At 38.3% G+C, this 20865-nt stretch overlaps 1 protein-coding gene across 2 annotated transcripts in view; it reads right to left on the minus strand.

The window, feature by feature from the left end:
• RFTN2 (raftlin family member 2) overlaps positions 1–20865 on the minus strand; it is a 65435-nt gene that overhangs the window by 24762 nt on the left and 19808 nt on the right. For both annotated transcript variants that reach the window (XM_040475772.1, XM_040475771.1), the window contains exons 2-7: positions 19740–19923; positions 17913–18027; positions 13778–14057; positions 10705–10908; positions 2631–2752; positions 1267–1370 (exon numbers count right to left, since the gene is read on the minus strand). In XM_040475772.1, coding sequence (XP_040331706.1) covers positions 1267–1370; positions 2631–2752; positions 10705–10908; positions 13778–14057; positions 17913–18027; positions 19740–19923 — 1009 coding nt within the window. The remainder of the gene's footprint in view (positions 1–1266; positions 1371–2630; positions 2753–10704; positions 10909–13777; positions 14058–17912; positions 18028–19739; positions 19924–20865) is intronic.

Here is a 20865-nt window from a genome sequence, read left to right on the forward strand (position 1 = left end):
AATAGATCCCGGAGAAGAAAAGCAGATTAATTGCTTATTTCTAACCCCTCCTTTGAAAGCCTGAGTATCTTTACTCTGTATCAGTCTTTGTCTCTCTTCCCACCTGAAGAAGATGCGGCTTTAATATAAAACCATGCCAATCAAATGTTTTTACAGTGTGGGGGGAAGTTGGGATACTGGACAGGGGTAGGTTGCAAAACTGGGAGAACCAGAGGAGGCAGGAGGGTGGGTGAGACTGAGAAAGGAGGAGCTGCCTCCTTCAGCTACACCTGACAATTACTCAAGAGTGTTGAACCACAGTTGACGCTGCTAAAGGGTAAGGCCACGTGGTACTGTGCTGTCCTTGGCAGGTAGTTACTGGCCCAGGCAGGACCACGTTGGCACTCGATCATTTTCTGGAAGCCAAAGAAGGTAGAGGGAACATCTCTGTGTCCAGGGGACAGCAAAGCTCTTTATACAGAAGACTTAATTGGTTTCTCTCGTTCTGTCTCTAAAAAAAACAAAGTACGATTGACTAAAGGGGAAAAGGAAAGGTTGGTATTTGTGAAGTGATGGCACTTTGGTTCTAATGTAGGCAGTTTATTTTAGTGGAAACAGCTAATGAGTTCGTGCTCCAGGGGAGAGCTCAGCCACCTTACCAGAGGGGAGAGGTGAAGGCAGCAGTGCCTGGGCTCCTGCCTCCCTTGGATTGCGTGCACAGTGAGGAGGGGGAGGACAAGAGGTCTACAGAGGGGCCTGAGTTGTTCTGTTTGCAGAGTTACATCAACTCAGTCTTCACTCTAGACATTTTTTTTTAAGCTTATTTATTTACTTTCAGAGAAAGACAGCACGAGCTGGGGAGGGGCAGAGGGAAGAAGAGACAGAGCTCCAAGAAGGCTCCACACTCAGCAGAGAGCCTGATGTGGGGCTCGAATTCACCGACTGTGAGATCATGACCTGAGCCGAAATCCAGAGTTGGATGCTCAACCGACTGAACCACCCAGGCGCCCCTTGACTCCAGGCATTTTGAGTTGCCCTGAGCTGGGAGTGGGTCTTGCGCCCCTGCCTGGCTCTGCTTGCATGCCCTTGGGGAGGAGATGTTATAGTTTGTACATCTATAACTTGAGGGGATTAGATTAGCTGATCTCCAAGGTCCATGAAATCAGATTAGAAGTTCAGTGAAATGCTTTTTGTAGGCATTAAATAAGCATTTGCTGAATTGAGTTATCTAACAAATGAACTATATTTTGAATTAAATGAGAGTTTGTAAGGCTACTCTGGTATTACCTGTCATGTCGCAGTATAGGTGTAGGCAACACGCTTGTCAGGAGCCATCCAAACTCAGCCAGAGTGTGCAGCAGAGGGCCATAATCCGTTTTGATTTCACAGCCCTGCATGAATAAGCATAAGAGCTCATAGCCTTAATGGCAAGATGACCAGCAACACAAGTGATTACAATAAAGGGTGATGGGTGTTACAATAAAGGGAGTTCATGCTCCATTAAGTACAGTTTCATCAGCTGCAGTCTTCCTGGGCTTCATTTTCTGCTACTTGCTGCGTTCTAACCATTGAACCAAAGTAGAGACACTGGGGATCAGAGTGGAGAGAGGTTTCCATCTGGTTCTCCAGAGTTTGGGCCTGCCTTCCTTTGTGTTCCCTCAGTCTTGTTCAGGCATCAGACTTTAAGGTATGGGGCTAGGGGATCTGCATTTAGAAAAGCTCCCTAGTGACGTGGATCCAAGTAGTTTACAGACCATACTGGTTAGAAACACTGGACCAGGGGTTGGGAAGTGAGGATAAGAGTAGGAAGTGAAGATCAGAAAGTAAAAGGCAAGTGGGGCTTAGATGCTGAGTTGTTTCCCTGCTTTTTATTCATGTGGAATTGATTTTTACTAGGAGCTTTACCTCTCCCCCCAAATCCTTTTCTCCCCCCTCATTGGGATTTCTAGTTTATTTGAAAATGAGCTACGCCTCTCTGTATGCCTTTATAAGGCCAGAAAGGCACATGTGTCTATGAAACAGCCTGTCAGTGAGGGCCTCATACACACAACACAATATACCTGAATTCAGTCTGTACACCTCAAGGGCAGTCCATTCGGTGACATCTGAATTCAGAGTGCACAACATCAGCAGCAATGTCATCTCTGATTAGGAAGGACAATGCTGTGTGTACATATTTGGCCTGGTGAGAGAGAGAACACCTTTTGGATATTTTTGCCTTTGAAAGTCAATTCACAAGGTAAAATAAATAAATAAATAAATAAATAAAAGTCAGTCACATTGGTTTCTTGGAGATAAAATAGTAGTTATTGACTGAGTTTTTTTTCAGTTTCAACCAGTTGTCATGGCATGTGTAAAGAGAGTCTCAGTGCCTGGGAACTTTATTCAGGATTATAATGCCAAATCCTTGGGAATCTACTGCTATTTAGGTACAGGTAATTATTTTACTATCTTATCACGGAGTTGAACATGGAGTAAAGGAAATCACCTTTTCACAAATCTATACAGTTTGTTTATGCATTTGTGATAAAATTCTGAACTCTGCACAAACATGTGTTTGAAGGATACTGCAGGTATTAGGCAATGAAGATCTTTAACAAGTAAAACTAAATAGAAAAGTAAAGCTAAACTGTCAGAAAACTGCAGTTTACCTCAATAACAGTCCATTGTTCTACTACGATGGCATCATTTCCTTTCCTACTGGAACCTGGAACTCCAGAACCTTCTTCTTCATAGATAAAGAATCCTTCCAAAGATTTAGGCAAATGGTCCCCTGTGAGGAAAAGGATGCAATTAAGAAGAGTGGCAAATACTGAGTGTCTCCTAAGATCATCTAAATCCTTAGATAACCCTTTTAGGAAGCTGAAAGAAAAGCATATAAATTAATCAGCACTTGTTTTGGCTGAATCAATAACATCCTCCTCTTTGAGAGTTGTTATTGTTGTAGGGTTTTTTGGGGAAGGTCAAGACAATTTTGTACTTCACTGAATTAAAATCAAACTGTAAATATGAAAACTACAAACACAAAAACAAGATAAAATAATATCATACAGTGAGAAGTGGATTTCCTAAGTCTAAAAAGCACTGGGAACTGACCTTCACCCTGAAATCAAATTTTGGTTTCTGACCTATATGTTTATGCACATTAATTACACCATTAGGAGAGAAAACATAAAAATGTATATTCTTGAAACTATAGGTGTGATATTCAAACTAATGTGAGGTAAGATTACTTCAAAAAAATATAAACACGAAACAATTCTTTACCTCAATGATGCTTTTAAAAAAATAATGAAAGAATGGTAACAGGAAAATCCTAAACAGAAGTCATTGTCAAAAGAATTCCTGCTGGGAAGGAAGTTTTAAGGGAGGGCCTCTCTGACATTTTCTTGAATAGTTGACAATAACCAGCTGGCGAAAACTAAACTGATTTTATGGACGTTCTTTTGTCTCCTATTTTGCAATAGGAGACAATTTTCCCATGGTCACGTGCTGGCTAAACAGTTTGGTTTTTATACAGTACAATGTCGCATCAGAGTCTCTCTGCTGGACATTTATCTAAATTAAAGCCTACAACATTTTCAAGTGATCTATTAAGCTTAAAGATAAAGAAGCCAAACATAATTTCAATGTAATTTTTGGTTTTGATTTTTATTAACAGGCTATAAGCTTTAGGAGAAAATCATCATCATTATTATTTACATCATTTACAATTAGGGCAGAATACCGTGAAGAATTTACCTTGTTTAGATTGGTTCCCTCAAACCCAGTAAAGTTTAATTTACTAGTTAGAGTTAGTTTTCTAATTACAGTGTATGTTCCACTTCCTTTAAATGTACTTGTCCACTGTCATACCAAAGTGACCAGTGGAAGCAAATCTTTTTATCGTAAGTTTAGAGCTTCACAAGACCATCTTTAAAAATATGTATGTCCCAAGTCCTTTTTTAGAAAGGGGGTATGAATTTTAGAAATAATTATATACTGTGATAATTATGTAGTTAATTATAATCTGCTTCTTATTTACTTTGGGATTACAATGTGGTTTTGTAGCTCTGTGTCTGTTTTCTTATTCTCAATATTGGGATATCTTAGTACTTCTAAATTTCTTTTGGTTTAAAAGAATGAAACCATGGTACACTCAAAAAATGCCACACAAGAATAAAAAAGTAAGACTCACTGCTATGTAGCAACATGGATGAATTTCAGAAACTATGTTGAGAAAAGAAGCCAGACACAAAAGAGTAAATACTGTATACTTCAACCTATGTGAAGTTCAAAAACAGGCAAAATTAATCTATGGGGATGGACGTTAGAATAATGCTTTCTCTGGGTGGGAGGACATTGACTGGGGAGGGTCATGAGGTGGCTTCTGGGATGTTGGAAATGTTCTGTACCTTTTTTTCCCCCTCTGAATTCTTTCCTCCCCAGCTTTATTGAGATATAACTGATATATAAAGAGATGCTCTATATCTTGAATGTTTGTTTTTATTCAGCTGTACGCATAAGATTAATGCACTTTTCTATACGTGTATTATACTTATGTCCCTCCCTTCTCACTTTAGAGCCCCCAAGGTCCTGGCTGACCTTCTTAGCTCCCATGCCAGTCCCCAGAGCCACAGATGAATGAAGCTTACACAGGAGAAAGTATTTAATATCTCCTGAAAAATTCTCCCTAACAGAAGTGGAGGCGAGGCAGGGTGTCAGGGAAGGTCCCATGGGGAGTGGCTGTTTGGGTGCTTGGTGTGTTAAATCTTCCAGGTAATGGATGAGTTGATAATTGTAAACGGTTACTTAATAACTGTTCCTGAATTGAGTCATTTTTTTAAAATTTTTAAACATTTTTATTTATTTTTGAGACAGAGAAAGAGTGTGAGCAGAAGAGGGACACAGAGAGAGGAAGACACAGAATCCAAAGCTGAGCTGTCAGCAGAGCCTAAAACAGGGCTCAAACCCATGAACCATGAGATCATGACCTGAGCCAAAGTCTGACACTTAACCTACTGAGCCACCCAGGCACCTATAGAACTGAGTCACTTCTTAACAGTACATATTGCAGAGCTTCCCACCCAGTATGTCTTGGCCCATTGGTGTTCTGAGAACCCCTTCCAGAAGTGCCAAGATATGGGATGCCCCCTCCTGCTCAGAGAAGCTTTATCTTCTTGTACCCATGTGCCTTATTATCTTATCATTTTCTATGTGTGCATAATATGAAAATGTTACAAAGCATTGACCTGACCCACTGCTTCTTAATTTTTTTAGCCAAATACCATCAGTAGCAAAGGAAAGTATACCTGTACCCTTGAAGGATAGTCTCCAAGTACAGTTTGAATTGATTTGTGGCAAGAATAAGGTTTCTTTAACGTCTTAATGTTTATATCTTAAAATCCATGCAATATTTGCATTCCTTTCAAATATATTATGTAAAAAAGTAAATTCTCCAACTCCCCATATTAAGTAATATTGACATTCTATCCTTTGAACCTGTGTACTCCCTAGCACAAGGCTGCATACCCTCAGGGTACTTGGGCCCTGGTTTAAGAAGCACAAGCTTAACAAATTCTCAGGGAGTGGCTTACTTGTCTGGCCATGTGCTCTGACACATTCATTTCAGCTACATATGACAGTGGCATTTATGTAAATGTGAGGAAAGGTAACATTCCATTTTAGTATTTTTGGTCCATGTGTCATTTTTGGCATCAAACTGCCTAGAGGTAGGCCTGGAGGGCAAATATGGAGACTCCCATTTTGTACCTCATTCATGAACATTCTGTCTCCAAAACAAGTCTCAGCCTCTTGATGGCAGCCCCCCCTTCCACTCTTGCCCTCTCTAATCCACTTCCCTAAATGAGGCCGAAGAAGTTATTTTAAGAATGCATAACAGGTCATAACTCCCTCTTTTATTTATTTATTTATTTATTTATTTATTTATTTATTTATTTAATTTTTTAAAATGCTTATTTTTGAAAGAGAGAGCGAGAAAGTGAGCCTAAGTGGGGGAGGGACAGAGAGAGAGGGAGACACAGAATCTGAAGCAGGCTCCAGGCTCTGAGCTGTTAGCCCAGAGCCTGACACAGGGCTCAAACTCATGAAATGTGAGATCATAACCTGAGCCCAAGTCAGACACTTAACTGACTGAGCCACCCAGGCACCTCCATAACTCCCTTTTTAAATCTTCAGTGAATGACTTGGAATAAAAATCCTGGCAGGATGTTTAAAGTTTTTGCTTAGGAGCACACACTCCACCTAGGTGCCCCCTGCCCCACTTTCTAATTGCATGAAAATGGGCACATTTTAAAATATTTCTGTGCCTCAGCTTCCTCATCTACAAAAGAGGAATAATCATACCAACCCCACAGGGTTGCTGTGGGATTAAGTGAGTTAATAAATTTAAAGTGCTTAGAACAATGCTGGTGTATAGTAAGTACAAATACATGTTAGCTCTTGTTGCATTATTTATAAGATTGGCTGCTGCCTACCACTTCTACCTTGTATGGAGCCATTCTCTCTTCATACCCTGCTCCAGCACACAGACCTTTTCCCTGTTCCTCTTTCCTGCCCTGGGGTTTTTGTACATCTGGGGGTGTTTCCTCTGCCTAGAACGGTCTGCCTGTGGCTCTAGAATGCTGGCTTTCCAGTCTCAGTGTGATTGGTGCCTTGTCAGGCGGGACCTCCTGATCCCTCCTTACAATATGGTGTTAGGTAATGTCACAACACTTTTCTCCAGTTTGAAATTAGATACATATGTTTCTGTACCCATTACCGCCTGACTGCCTGATGCCACAGGGCCAGCTTTTTGAGAGTAGGGAAGATGTCCATTTTGCTCATCGTTGTAAATCCAGTGCCTGGCATAGGGCCTGGCATACACATATTTGTGGTGAATAAATACATTTTCTTTGTCAGTACTCTACCTCACTCCTCATTCTGATACACCTTGCCTGTCAGCTCACATAAGCATTTTTATAGGGGTGAAGAGTTCGAAATGAACTTAAGTCTAAAAATTCATAAAAAATCAAAATGTAGCCTTAAGATGTGGGTGAACTAAAGGTGGGAAGAGACTATTCTCTGAGGATAATGGGGGCATTTGTAGGCTAGTAGAGTATGGGGACTCATGGGTGTATATGTGTCTGTGTCTGTGTCTGTGTCTGTGTGTGTGTTTTATATCAGCTGGCAAAGCTGCTCATCTCAACCCATGCCAACTGCCCACTGGATTCTACACATTCTGGTAAAATAAAGTGTTTTATCTTTGTTGGCTCAATTGGGACCAGTTGGAGTTCTTTGCCCTATAGTGCAAGCCCCTGTGCGTGTGCAGTGATTCCAGCAGAGGACCGGTTTGGTGAGGACCCAACAATGCTGGAGAATGTCAGATACAGGAAACCATTGCAGTGGGAACCCTCAGGCTGCAAGAACAGCAAGACGGCCGCTGGGTACCTCTCCTGTGGGGCTTTTTGAAGCAGAAGGCTTTGAGAGTGCGTGGGAAAGGGCACTGAAGAGGAATTTCACAGTCCTTATAACCTCTCCACCGTGACCCCACCAAAGGAGAAAACTTGGTAAAAGTTTTGTTCCCCCTCTCCCTCTTTCTAGAAGAAGGTATTTTATGAGATTTGTGGAGTAAGGTATTTAAATGTCTGTGCAATGTCTGGTTTTGTGCTTTTATTTCTCATGGTGAGCTGACTTCTGACAATATTTTGGAAGAGGATGGAAGCAAGACAAAACAAAATACGCATTGTCCCCTATGTGCTTTACTGTCAGGCATCAAATGTCCCAGAACAAAGCAACCAATTCAGCCCTGCTTCCTCCGACTTGCTTCTCACAGTGACACAGGCATGGGTCACAATTTCCCCTCTGCAGCTTCCCTGTGTACTCCTAGGGAAGTCCCAAGAGACACACCCAATTGCCAGGCCCCACAGACCGTGGTGGCTCATTAGGGGCTTGGCATGGCCTGCAATGTAAAATGTCTAATGAGACATTCCAGAGCTGCTGAGAGGGAGAGATTCTCCCCTGAGCTCTCTAAATAGCTTCTGAGGCTTTATGAACAAAAGCTCTACAGAGTCTCTGGCTGGCAACTGCTGTGGCTAATTTTATTTTCATCAGGCAAGGCCCAAGGCGGGGATGCCTGAAAGAGATTCTGAAAGGAGTATTTCTAGTTTTTCCTTCAGCAGTTAGTAACAAACCAAATTTTGAAATGTCTCCAACTAGACTTTTTGGAAGGAAGAGAAGAGAGAAAGAAATATATGAAGCATAAACTGACCTCCAAGTAGCTGATCCATACTAAAAGTACTGTAGCTGCACACAAGCTGCAGGAAAGAAAACTAACTCCAGAAAATAAGCTCTGACAGTGGGTAAGGCACTGTGGGAGTCATTTTGTACATACTGCATCTTATCAAATTTTTATAGCAGTAAAGTAGGGAGTATTTTTACTCCCCTTATAGGAAACTGTGGCTCAGTGAGCTCACCTCACTTCCCCAGATCACCCAGCTAATAAGTAGAGAACATAGGATTCAAACCCTGGTCTATCTCATCCTAAAGTCCATGCTCTTCTTAGATTTTGCTGTTTCTGGGGCACCTGGATGGCTCAGTCAGTAAGGGCATGAGACTCTTGATCTTGGGGTGTAAGTTTGAGCTCCATGTTGGGTGTAGAGATTACTTAAAAATAAAAATCTTATGGGTGCCTGGGTGGCTCAGTTGGTTGAGTGTCTGCCTCTCGGTTTCACTCATGTCATGATCTCACAGTTCGTGGCGTCAAGACTGGAGTCGAGCTCTGTGCTGAGCATGGAGCCTGCTTGGGATTTTCTCTCTCTCTCTCTCTCTCTCTCTCTCTCTCTCTCTCTCTCCCTCTCTTCCCCTCTCCCCCTCCCCTGTTTGTGCATATGCATGCACTCTCTGTCTCTTTCTGAAAATAAATAAACTTGTGCTTGCTTCGGCAGCACATATACTGAAAATAAATAAACTTAAAGAAAAAAGATTTTGCTGTTTCCATAAAAGACCACCTTGGAGGAAGTTTCCAATAACCAAAATACTAAGAACTATCTATTGAGCACCTGCTATGGGCTGTGTGCTATGGGCCATATTTCTGGGTACTTCAATAGGCTAGATCCTTACTCTTGGTTGCTGGTTAAAAGAACTTATTGGACCATGACTCTTGATAATTTTGGACCATGACTCTTGATAATTTTAAATAATCATCCAAAGTCTTTAGTTCTATTAGTTAAGGTATCCCTGATGTAATAGGCTGACTTAATGATAGTAAAGAATACTGATATCTCATTTGCTTTTTTTGTTCTTTCCTCTAGCCTCATTAAGTTAGTTAATCTTGGTTTTCATAGCCTTCATCCTTCCTAATGCAATTTTCAAGTCTCCTAACTATGAGTTTTTCTTTTCTTTTAGCACTAATCTCTTTTTTATTTTTATTTTTTTTTTTTTGAGAGAGAGAGAGGGACAGCGTGGGTATGTGCATGTGCACGTGGGTGGGGAAGGGACTGAGGGAGAGAGAGAAAGAATCTTAAGGCATCTCCATGCCCAGGGCAGAGCCTGGTGCAGAGCTCAATCTCACAACTGTGAGATCATTACCTGAGATGAAATCAAGAGTTGGAGGCTTGACCAACTGAGCTACCCAGGTGCCCCAGCACCAATTTCTTTTTCTTTTTTTTTTTTCAACTTTTTTTTTTTTTTTTTTTAATTTTTGGGACAGAGAGAGACAGAGCATGAACGGGGGAGGGGCAGAGAGAGAGGGAGACACAGAATCGGAAACAGGCTCCAGGCTCTGAGCCATTAGCCCAGAGCCCGACGCGGGGCTCGAACTCACGGACCGCGAGATCGTGACCTGGCTGAAGTCGGACGCCCAACCGACTGTGCCACCCAGGCGCCCCACCAATTTCTTTTTTAGAACACTTTCCCTAGAAAGTAACTTTTGGAAAGTTTTGTTGTTTTTGTGATAGACATGAGTGATTACATATCCCATCGTAACTAAAAGAGGAAGACTAGGGGAAGTTGAAAGATAAAGGGAACGCAGAAAAAATAGAGTAAATATCATTTTCTAAACCAAAGATTATTTTTCTATACAAATTTTAGAGTCAGATATAGATTGGAGTACATGGTTAGATAGTGTCCAAATCTAGGATAGTGTAATAAGTTTGGATAGTAACTATCAAATGCCACTATAATCCTTTTAACTGGACTGTTATAATACATCTTATTTGGAAAATCCTACAAGTCAATCACACAGTGGTTTGTCTATACCTGATAGTTACAACCCGACAGCAAACATTACAATTCTACCACACACTATGATTAAGCTTTTATTTATTAAAAAATTTTTAATGTTTATTTATTTTTGAGAGAGAGAGAGAGAGAGAGAGAGAGAGAGAGAGAGAGAGACAGAGCATGAGTAAGGGAGGGGCAGAGAGAGGGAGACACAGAATCAGAAGCAGGCTTCAGGCTGTCAGCACAGAGCCCAACACAGGGCTCAAATTCACAAACCGTGAGGTCATGACTTGAGCTGAAGTCTGACGCTTAACCGACTGAGCCACCCAGGAGCCCCTAAGCTTTTAAATTAAAGTTGCATAGCTGTGTAATAATTGGAATCTAATTCCTAATGAATTTTATAATGAATAATAATGAATAATTCCTGTCCTTTTAGCCATAGATCTTGAGAGGCAAAAACATTTCCACCAACTCTGATACAGGTCAAATTTTTTAGGTATCAATATATTATAATATAAAACATACCTTTAGATGTTTCCCAGCATACAAAAGAATCAATTAAAGACAAGCCTTGTTTATAATAAAATGTAGTTAACTCCAGCCAATCGGCATCAAGTGTACTAATGACAGATCCTTTTCTTGTTACTTTCATTGACAGGATGCCTTCCTGATAGGTCCAGCAGGTTGATTCATCATCGAAAACATTGAATATTGTATACAACTTGTTTTCTAGGGATAGGCATTCGAAAAGAAGAAAGATTATTTATTTATTAATTTACTTATTGAAAAGATTCCTAAACATTTTTTTATTACTCATGTATTTCAGGCATACAGACAAACATGGAGAATAATAAAATTACCCACCACTCAGTTTTATTAAATGTTGACCTTGTGCCATGTTTCCTTCAGATTTATTTTTCCAGAAAATGAGAAATGGATGTAGTTGAGGCTTACTATGTAGTCTTCCCTAATCCAGTTCTCCCGAAATAGGTACTATAATAATTTGGTGTTTATTATTCTCATGCAAGCTTTTATTCTTTTAATATACTTTTATATACCCATATATATATATATATATATATATATATATATATATATATATATGATATTCTGAAGTTTAAAAAACTTTTAAAAAGTGGTGTTGTATATATGCATCTATAAATTGATTTTCTTTTGCTTGGAGTGGAATTAATACATGTAGACCTTATTCATTTAGTTAAACTGCTACATAATATTCTAGTTTATTATTCTCCTGTTGATGGACATATACATTGCTTCCAAATTTTTGTCATTATAAACATTGTTCATGTTTCCTTAGACACACATGTGGGAGTAGCTTCTAGCATACATATGTAGACATGGAACTGCTAGGTCATATCTTCTACTTTTCCATAAGTTGACAAATTCTTAACTTGGGGAGTGGTGTAGGGACCCACCTCTATGGTTGTGTTTAGGAAGTCTAAACCCACTTGCATTGCAAAAGTATTTGGGGGTATGTATGTACATGTGCATTTTTCTGGATTGAGTCTCTGTGGATTTCACCAGATTCTCCAAGAGATCTTTTGTGTGTATCTCCCCCAACCTCATGCTGCCACTACCCCACCCTGACAGCTCAAATTAAGAACTTTTGCCATAGACAAATTATAAAGAAGTATAGGATTTAAACTATTTAGAAAGTGGAATCTAAAGATTGTTAATTATGGGAATACAAGCTGGTGCAGCCACTCTGGAAAACAGTATGGAGTTTCCTCAAAAAACTAAAAATAGACCTACCCTACGACCTAGCAATTGCACTAGTAGGCATTTATCCACGGGATACAGGTGTGTTGTTTTGAAGGGACACAAGCACCCCCATGTTTCTAGCAGCACTATCAACAATAGCCAAAGTATGGAAAGAGCCCAAATGTCCATCGATGGATGGATGGATAAAGAAGATGTGGTATATATATACAACGGAGTATTACTCGGAAATCTAAAAGAATGAAATCTTGCCATTTGCAACTATGTGGTTGGAACTGGAGGGTATTAAGCTAAGTGAAATTAGTCAAAGAAAGACAAAAATCATATGACTTCACTCATATGAGGACTTTAAGAGACAAAGCAGATGAACATACGGGAAGGGAAACAAAAATAACATAAAAACAGGGAGGGGGACAAAACAGAAGAGACTCATAAATATGGAGAATAAACAGAGGGTTACTGGAGGGGTTGTAGGAGGGGAAGTGGGCTAAATGGGTAAGGGGCATTAAGGAATCTACTCCTGAAATCACTGTTGCACTATATGCTAACTAATTTGATGTAAATTTAAAAATATATAAAAATAAAATTAAAAAAATAAAGATTGTTAATTAAATTAAGTAGGCATCATTTTGGATTTAGAATTTAAAAGGGCTAGAAATAGACACTTGATCTAATCAGGTCGGGATGGGAACCAGCGGGAGTTTAAAGGCAGCACTGGGTAGCAGATAGCAAATAGGTCTCTGACCATATCTTCAACAACTCTTGCTCTTAAAATTTTTACACTGCAAGAAAATCAGGGTGATTGTTAGTTAAGGAGCTAGTGAGAAAATAGGAGGGTGGTGGTGGCAGTGAGGAAGGATGAGACGATGAATTAGGAAGTGCTCCTGGCTTGTTCATAAAAGGATTGTGCTGACCATGGTTGATGGGTCTCTGCTAGGCTCACGAGATTGAGCACATCTCATTACAACCAGAAAGCCAATGTGCATATGTGCAGTGTGTTACACGAGTGGGTACAGCTTCAGCACTAACTTAGATCAAAAGGTCAGCCAATAGCAGCTAACTTACTCCAGAATTTATTCTGTGGCAGGCACAGTGCCTTATCTTTTAGCTACTTCTCACAACAACTCCCTTTATATAAAGAAATTGAGGCAGCCTGACTCCAGAGCTCTTAACTGTAAGGTGTGCATAGTCTTTGACTTTCTTTAACAGTGCTTTTTAAAAGCATGCTTGCAAAGATATCAGAAAACTCTGAGCAGGCCAAGATGCATGAGGAAGTGGTCTCAATTGCTTGGGAAGAGTTGCTAGTTGGCAAAGTAGACTAAAACTAATGGTTAAAGTTATTTTCGGATGCAGGCACTATTGTTATATTAATTGCTTCATCATGGTGTGCATTTTCATATTCTAATTGATCATCAAAGAAAGTCAATTAACTTCAAGGGCAAAAACCATCCATGAAATGGGAAAGGCCAAAACTAAAATTCTCACACTCTGTTTGCAAAAAACAAACATAAATCAGAACAGCTTTCTATATTTATAGAATCACTTTCTGTATACACGCATAGCCTCCATTTTATAGGGGAGTTGGTGAATGACTAAATGGAAACCAAGTTTCAAACCAAGTTTCATTATATGGATGGTATTGTATGACCATGCCAGGGACAACTGTTTGAAAAACTGCCTTACCTTATTTCTGGCTGTAATAATTAAAAACAAAATCAAGATGAGGGTAATATATTAGTTTACTCGGTTTTTGTAGTTTCAGAAGTTTACTTTGTCTCGTATTTCCAAAAAACCCCTCAAAAACTTATTTTTACTAAATTGAAACTAATATACTATTTCTACTCATCTTGTCTATTACCTTCTCCCTTTCTTGATTTAGAATAACTGGGGCTGCCATCTCGGTCCATCTGACACTGTTCACTTTCATGATGAAGTTCTTCCTCAATTCCACTCTCAGATGATTGCCCACTTAATGTTCCTTCATTCCAACTTTTACAGTTTTCATCTGAAGTGTGTCTCAGAGGCAGCACTGACTCTACGTCTTCATCATGGTTGGTTCCGTTGCAGAATTTAAGTGGTGAATAAGGCTGTGATATGAATCCAACAAATTTCATTCCTCTCTTAGCAGCTATATTAATCTAAAAGAGATTGTAGAGCAAGATGTAAAATTCATTTACATTGATCACTTTATCAGTTAACCTGTAGGTTTATTAAGGAAATTCATAAGATGAAGTAAATTGACCACTAACTAAAGACCCATTCATAAACAAATTAATAACCTGTAACAAAGCACTACTCTTAAGTCTATGTCACAGTATTATTGTGACTTCTTTAAATAGAACTGATACACTTTAGAAGTTATGAAAAGAAGCAGTTGCTGGGGAGCTCAGTCTGTTGAGCGTTAACTCTTGATTTCAGCTCAGGTCATGAGCCTAGGGTCGTGAGATTGAGCCCTGTGTTGGCTCTGCACTGAGCATGGAGCCTGCTTGAGATTCTCTCTCTCTCTCTCTCTCTCTCTCTCTCTCTCTTTCTCTCTCTGTTTCTCTCTCTCCCTCTGCCCCTTTCCCTGCTCTCACGTACTCTTTTTCTCTCTCAAATAAAATTAAAAAATAAAAATAAAAGAAATTATGAAAACAGGAATCATTTTTCTTCAAAAGGTTACTATTTGAGAAGAACTAATAATTCTATAACATGATTTTTGCAGGCCTGTTAACAATGGTTTCTCCCACTGAGGCAAAATTAAAAGCTATTCCAAGAAATCCTCAAAAATAACATGACTAAATACATCTTAATTAACAAAGCAAAAACATTAAAAGCAAAAACATACAGAATTGCTTGCTTGATGTGGGTAAAGAAAAATGTTAGAAGTCTAATTCTTGACAAATGTGTGCATGTAATGCATAGGCCCAATTCACTCTTAGGAAGCTTTCCCATCTATTTATATCTTGATGCTATTGTCTCCTATCAGGCCAAATGCACATGATCAGATTCAATCGTATAAGTTAAAGAATAGGATTCAGAAGAACATTACATAATGCCAGTGAAATAATTTGAGACGTTAAGAAGGTCATTTTCATGCCCAGCACTTTCCCCTTTCTCTGCTTTTTCTACATTTCTTTGTTCTTTTTGTGTCCACGTCTTTCTCCTCTGTTAAGCTGGCAATTCTTTTGAGGGCAAGGACTGTATCTTAATCATTTTTGTATTGTGCCGTTTTGTACCTACAGGTGCTCTATAAGTATTGGTTAAATAAGTAAAAATGAAGAAATAGCAACATCTTTAATTTGGCCACTGTTTTAAACATTTAAACTACATGTTTTATTTTTTTTTATTTTTTATTTGTTTTTTATTTTTTTTTTTCAACGTTTATTTATTTTTGGGACAGAGAGAGACAGAGCATGAACGGGGGAGGGGCAGAGAGAGAGGGAGACACAGAATCAGAAACAGGTTCCAGGCTCTGAGCCATCAGCCCAGAGCCCGACGCGGGGCTCGAACTCACGGACAGCGAGATCGTGACCTGGCTGAAGTCAGACGCTTAACCGACTGCGCCACCCAGGCGCCCCTAAACTACATGTTTTAAATGCTACCCTGAGAGGGGAAGAAAGAGTTATGATGGAGGTTGCAATGAAAAGGGCCGGGAAGAACTGGGGCAAAACCAGAGAGCATTACCCACTCAAAGGGGACAATGGTCACTCAGCTCTAGTCAGCAAGGAAAATTCTGGGCAGGACAGAGGTGATAGGTGTGTGGAGCTAAGACAGAGGATAGTGCTGATGCAGTATCATTTACTCCTATACATGGACATGTTGAGATTGTAACAATGCATGAAGCCTTAAAAATAACCACAAATTGTCCTTTATATCAGGTGTCCTGGGAGAGAAGAGGGAGTGGTAAGGGGGCATGACGTTTCTGCAGGTGGAAATGGGTAAATTTATTGTCAGTTCTTTCTCTAGGTCTTATTAGTTGATTTGGGTGAAAAAGTACAGAAGGCTTTTTCTATTACTAGAAAGTTTTAGCTGGAAACATTTGGTAACAAATATAGTGTTAATGTTTTTTTTCCAGTTTTTAAATCGGAAGATTGATATTTTTAAATGTTATTTTTACTTTAAAATCCTGAGAAAAACACTTATAAATCTAATTTTAAACATAAAACAAATATTGATCTAAAGTTAAAATGACTTAAAATCTAGCTATTCAACAATAAACTCTTTATGTAAGACAATTGTTCCAAAATAACATTTGGCATTCATCTACTGCTCTTGTTCATACATGGGGCAATGTTCAAATAGTTCATGTGCTATGTTTCCTGAAGCTTTTCTCTTCATGAAATAAATCCATTACTCTGATTGCTGAAATAACAGTACTTTCCTGTTTAAATAGATCTTTAACTGTGTCCAGGAAGTCAAATGCAAAACAAGGGCTCTGATGGTGATCTATTAAGACTAAATTAGTAGTTACATTTTTGTTTCAAAAGAAATTTTCTGGAGGGGATTTATTCCCAGAAAAACAAGTTGAAATCTCCCAGATTAGTAGTAGTAAACAGTATGCGTAGCTTGTTTATAAAAATCTAGTCTCAAAGACTGTTCCTGAAAACCTTATTGAATGGTGACTTTATACCTAAAAGAAATATCATTAGCAGCTCTAACTGGCTATATACAAATTATAGACACTCTGACACACAAGACCACTTAAACCTTGGGACCAATACTAGAAACAGTGAGCAAACTCAGTTTCTTACTTGAAAGGAAATGCCTTAGGTTTTTGGCTATATTCATTTAAATAAAACCTAAACCCTACAAATGTATCAATGCAACTAAGAAAAACTTTCACTTAAAATCCCATCAATTTAGAACACTTATAAATGTATAATTTTTCTTGGTCTTAATCAATATGCATATAGTGTTCAATTTTTTGTTTAAGTTTCAATTAAGTTATTTTGTATAGACTTTTCTATCTCAACAGTCAATATAGTTGTTACGTTTAGTCCCCATAAAATATTGCATTGTATGGATGTACCATTGCTATCTCCTCAATTTTCCAATTACTGAGAATCTGGCCTCTTTATTCACTGTTGATTAAACTACTTTGTATAAAAATGACTTTTCCCCTTTTCAATTAATTTCTTGGAATAGATTCTAAAGAATAAAATGGTATTTATGATATTTTTGACCAGATTGATATCCAGAAACACCTAATTTACTACAATGTACTAATTTGTTACGATGCCAGTTGCGATATATGAATGTTTTCTTAAAGCTCTTCCAACACTGGATTTAATACCTTCAATTTAATTTCTCAGTTAATATTGGTGAGGTATTAAATCTCAGTTTTATTTTAAAAATTATTAGTTAGGTTGAACCTTTTTCCAAAGGTCTGTAGTTTATGTTTCCTTTTGTATTTTGCTGTCTGTGGATTCTGTCTGTCCATTCAAGACTGGACATTACTTTCATGCATTTGTATTCATTTTATATATTTTTTAAATAAACCCCCCTAAGACACATTTATTGGAGATCCCCCCCACACTGATTCTTTTTTTTAAGCTTAATTTTCCTAATATATAAATTATATTTATATTCTCAAACTCCTCAACTTATTCATAATTCAGTATGTCTATTGTTTTGTTTTCTTCTGTATTTTTTATAGGTAAAAAAATTTACCTCTTTATCTATTTGAAATGTGTGGAGTCTATTTTACACAGAGCAAATTGTCCATTTCCCCAGCAGTTGTTTTCTGGGATGGTTGTTTTCCCACTTCATTTCATCGGGTTTGTTTCCAAACTTCTTATAGGTGTGTAAATTTATTGCTGGCATTTCCATTGACCTGTATTTCTGTTTCTAACTCTGTATAATTTAGTATGTGTGCTTCAATATGTTTTAACTTCTGGAAGAATAAGTCACTTACCATTTCCCTGTTCTTTTTAAGGTAAGAAAGGAGATTGATGAAGAAGAAATACCAAATATTTCTCAATATCACATGAAAAAATCTATACATTTAGTACCTTTTCTATCAGTTCTTTTGCTATGTCATTTGTTTGTGTCTCATAAGTTAGAGGACATTCCTCAATCACGAGCCTTGGGCGTCTTTGTCCACTGGATGCTGCCGAATGCTTCAGGCTGTAACAGAGAATATACCCATGGTTGGAAGTCAATTGATCATTTTCAGCTAATATGCTTATGTAAAATTGAGAGAGCAACTCACAAATAAGGTCAAGGCAATCTTTTTGTTGTTGTTGTTATTTCAAATTAATAATGGTGGTCTTCTTAGGTGAAAATACCAGAAAAACAGGTTGAATTTTCTTAATATAAACCTCTATTAATATAATTTATGATTTGATATGGAAGAAAAAATTCATCAGCGGTTTTAATAAAAATTGTAAGAAATGATTTTAGATCACTGTTACACTTGATTATTGTACAAAAACGTTAGTCAAGGTCCTCTTTAAATGCAAATAAATATTGTCCTGTCTTCTTCCTTTTTTTTCTTTTCTGATCATTACCCCTTGCTTATTCTTAGCCTTGTCAGAGCACTACTAAGTCCATTTGAAATAATGTTAAAAAAGACAAAATAATTTATACATGGTTTATAAGATTTATAATTAGAAGTGTTGCTACTGTGTGATAAAATGACATGTTTATTTAATAATGTTTGGAGTATCTGATCAAATTTGATCTAATGGTGAAAGCTGACGCCTGTACAAACCCTCTCAGACATGTATAAATAGGTTTATACTGATAAGTAGCAGGCAGTGTCCCTTAAAAGCATCTTTCTTTGCTTAGCCCTTTCTTAGTTAAAGCAATCAATTGTTAGGCCATCACTAAAAAGAGAAAACAGTTTTTACCCTGGTATTTGGGATGGATTGATATAGTTAAAGAGTTGGGTGAAAAAATTTAATGTGTTGGGGCGCCTGGGTGGCGCAGTCGGTTAAGCGTCCGACTTCAGCCAGGTCACGATCTCGCGGTCCGTGAGTTCGAGCCCCGCGTCGGGCTCTGGGCTGATGGCTCAGAGCCTGGAGCCTGTTTCCGATTCTGTGTCTCCCTCTCTCTCTGCCCCTCCCCCGTTCATGCTCTGTCTCTCTCTGTCCCAAAAATAAATAAATGTTGAAAAAAAAATTAAAAAAAAAAATTTAATGTGTTAATCAAAGACTTAATTTGGTTATTTTCACTCTCACTGGAAAGGACAACTGTATTTTGAAAACTATCAAACTTACAAGCTAGGCTGGCAAAAATGGTTGCAGTATTATTTGGGAAAGCAGCTACCAAAAAAAGTGAAAAAAAATGAACTAAAATGGATGGTCTTTACACCCCCCCTTTTTTTTTTTTTGAAAAGGCTGAAGTCTATCAATTTGTGAGAACTCGGCATGTAGGCCTTTCTGCTGTAAACTGCTTAGAAGGTAGAGCTAGTTTCTGTTGCCACTATTATTAAAATAGTATAGGACAGTTAAAAAAAAACACTCAGTGAAAGTGGACTTCATTGGTCCAGTCATCTCTTTTAGCCCAGTGACAGGACTTGTAGCTGACAACTACTCCCTCATCTGTTGAAGCTTCTAGGTGCTTCTTGAGTCTATCTTCCTTTTCCTTTGTTCACCGACATCCTCATCTAGGACCCATTTGTCTGCAAGGGGCTAAAATCAAGGAAGAGTTTTAAAAAGGAGGGAGGTGTAAGTTTCCTTCTTTCATTCCAGGTTTAACCACTAGAAAATGTGCTCTCAACCAACCCCCCTAAATATCCTTTATTCCCCATCATTACGTTCAAACTTTCTTTTCTTTTAACCAAAGAAAACTGTCTCGACAGCTTCTTAGTCTGTTTCCTTGAACACTAGGCTTACCTTAACTTCAAGCGCAATAGCACTACCCTGTACAGGTAACTTGCAGGTAGGTGTTTTCGCTGCCCCACAGGTTGTATAACAGGATGAATAGCCCCAACAATATATCCTTTAAGATAGTAGTCTTCAACTTTTGTTACTATATCCGGAATTGAATTTATCTTGATGACTTCTGGGTTTGGCGAGGCTGAAATACCAAATGCAATGAGAAATCGCACATTTATAAAATTGAATTATATGTTACTTCTATCTATGTGTGACAATAATTAATGAATGGAAAGCATATCCATGTGACTTAATCTCAAAGTTACACTAACATGTATTATATGTTTTCTAAATTAATTTCAGAAAAAAGCAAAAGTAACCTTATAAGCTGGTAAATATGTAATAGTACCAATATGTCTTATTGATAAGGTAAGAAATGCCTTATATTTACTTTTTCAATTAAGGCAGCTTTATTTTTTAGAATTTCATTTTGAGTGGCGGTATTCCATTAATAGATATGGAAGACATACATATGAGAAACAATATTAAGTTGGAGAGCCAATTGTTTTTATAATTCTGAACAAGCTGAGATGCATCCTTTGTTAAAAATAAAATTCAGGGGCGCCTGGGTGGCACAGTCGGTTAAGCGTCCGACTTCAGCCAGGTCACGATCTCGCGGTCCGTGAGTTCGAGCCCCGCGTCAGGCTCTGGGCTGATGGCTCGGAGCCTGGAGCCTGTTTCCGATTCTGTGTTTCCCTCTTTCTGCTCCTCCCCCGTTCATGCTCTGTCTCTCTCTGTCCCAAAAATAAATAAACGTTGAAAAAAAAAAATAAAATTCATACAAATCTAAAAATTAAAAGTGGGTGTAATGATATTTGTTAAGCAAAAATTGTCAAGTGCTTTCTTATTTCCAATTACACTTCAAAAGCATCATGTTTTAAGTTTCTTTGGGAAACTAAACATGATTTCTTACGGCACTTATATAAATGCTTGAGTGGAGGAATTGAAAAAGGAAAGGTATCCAGAAGTTCTTTTTAATAAGTAAAATTTCTAAATGTAGAGGAATTTTAAATGCAATAGTGATATGTAATTGAACTAGCCCTTTGAAGCAGGGCAAATCTGTAAAAACTATAGAGTAGTACAA

Source organism: Herpailurus yagouaroundi, unplaced genomic scaffold (assembly GCF_014898765.1).
Source record: "Herpailurus yagouaroundi ecotype Mexico unplaced genomic scaffold, PumYag 140, whole genome shotgun sequence".
Classification (NCBI taxonomy): domain Eukaryota; kingdom Metazoa; phylum Chordata; class Mammalia; order Carnivora; family Felidae; genus Herpailurus; species Herpailurus yagouaroundi.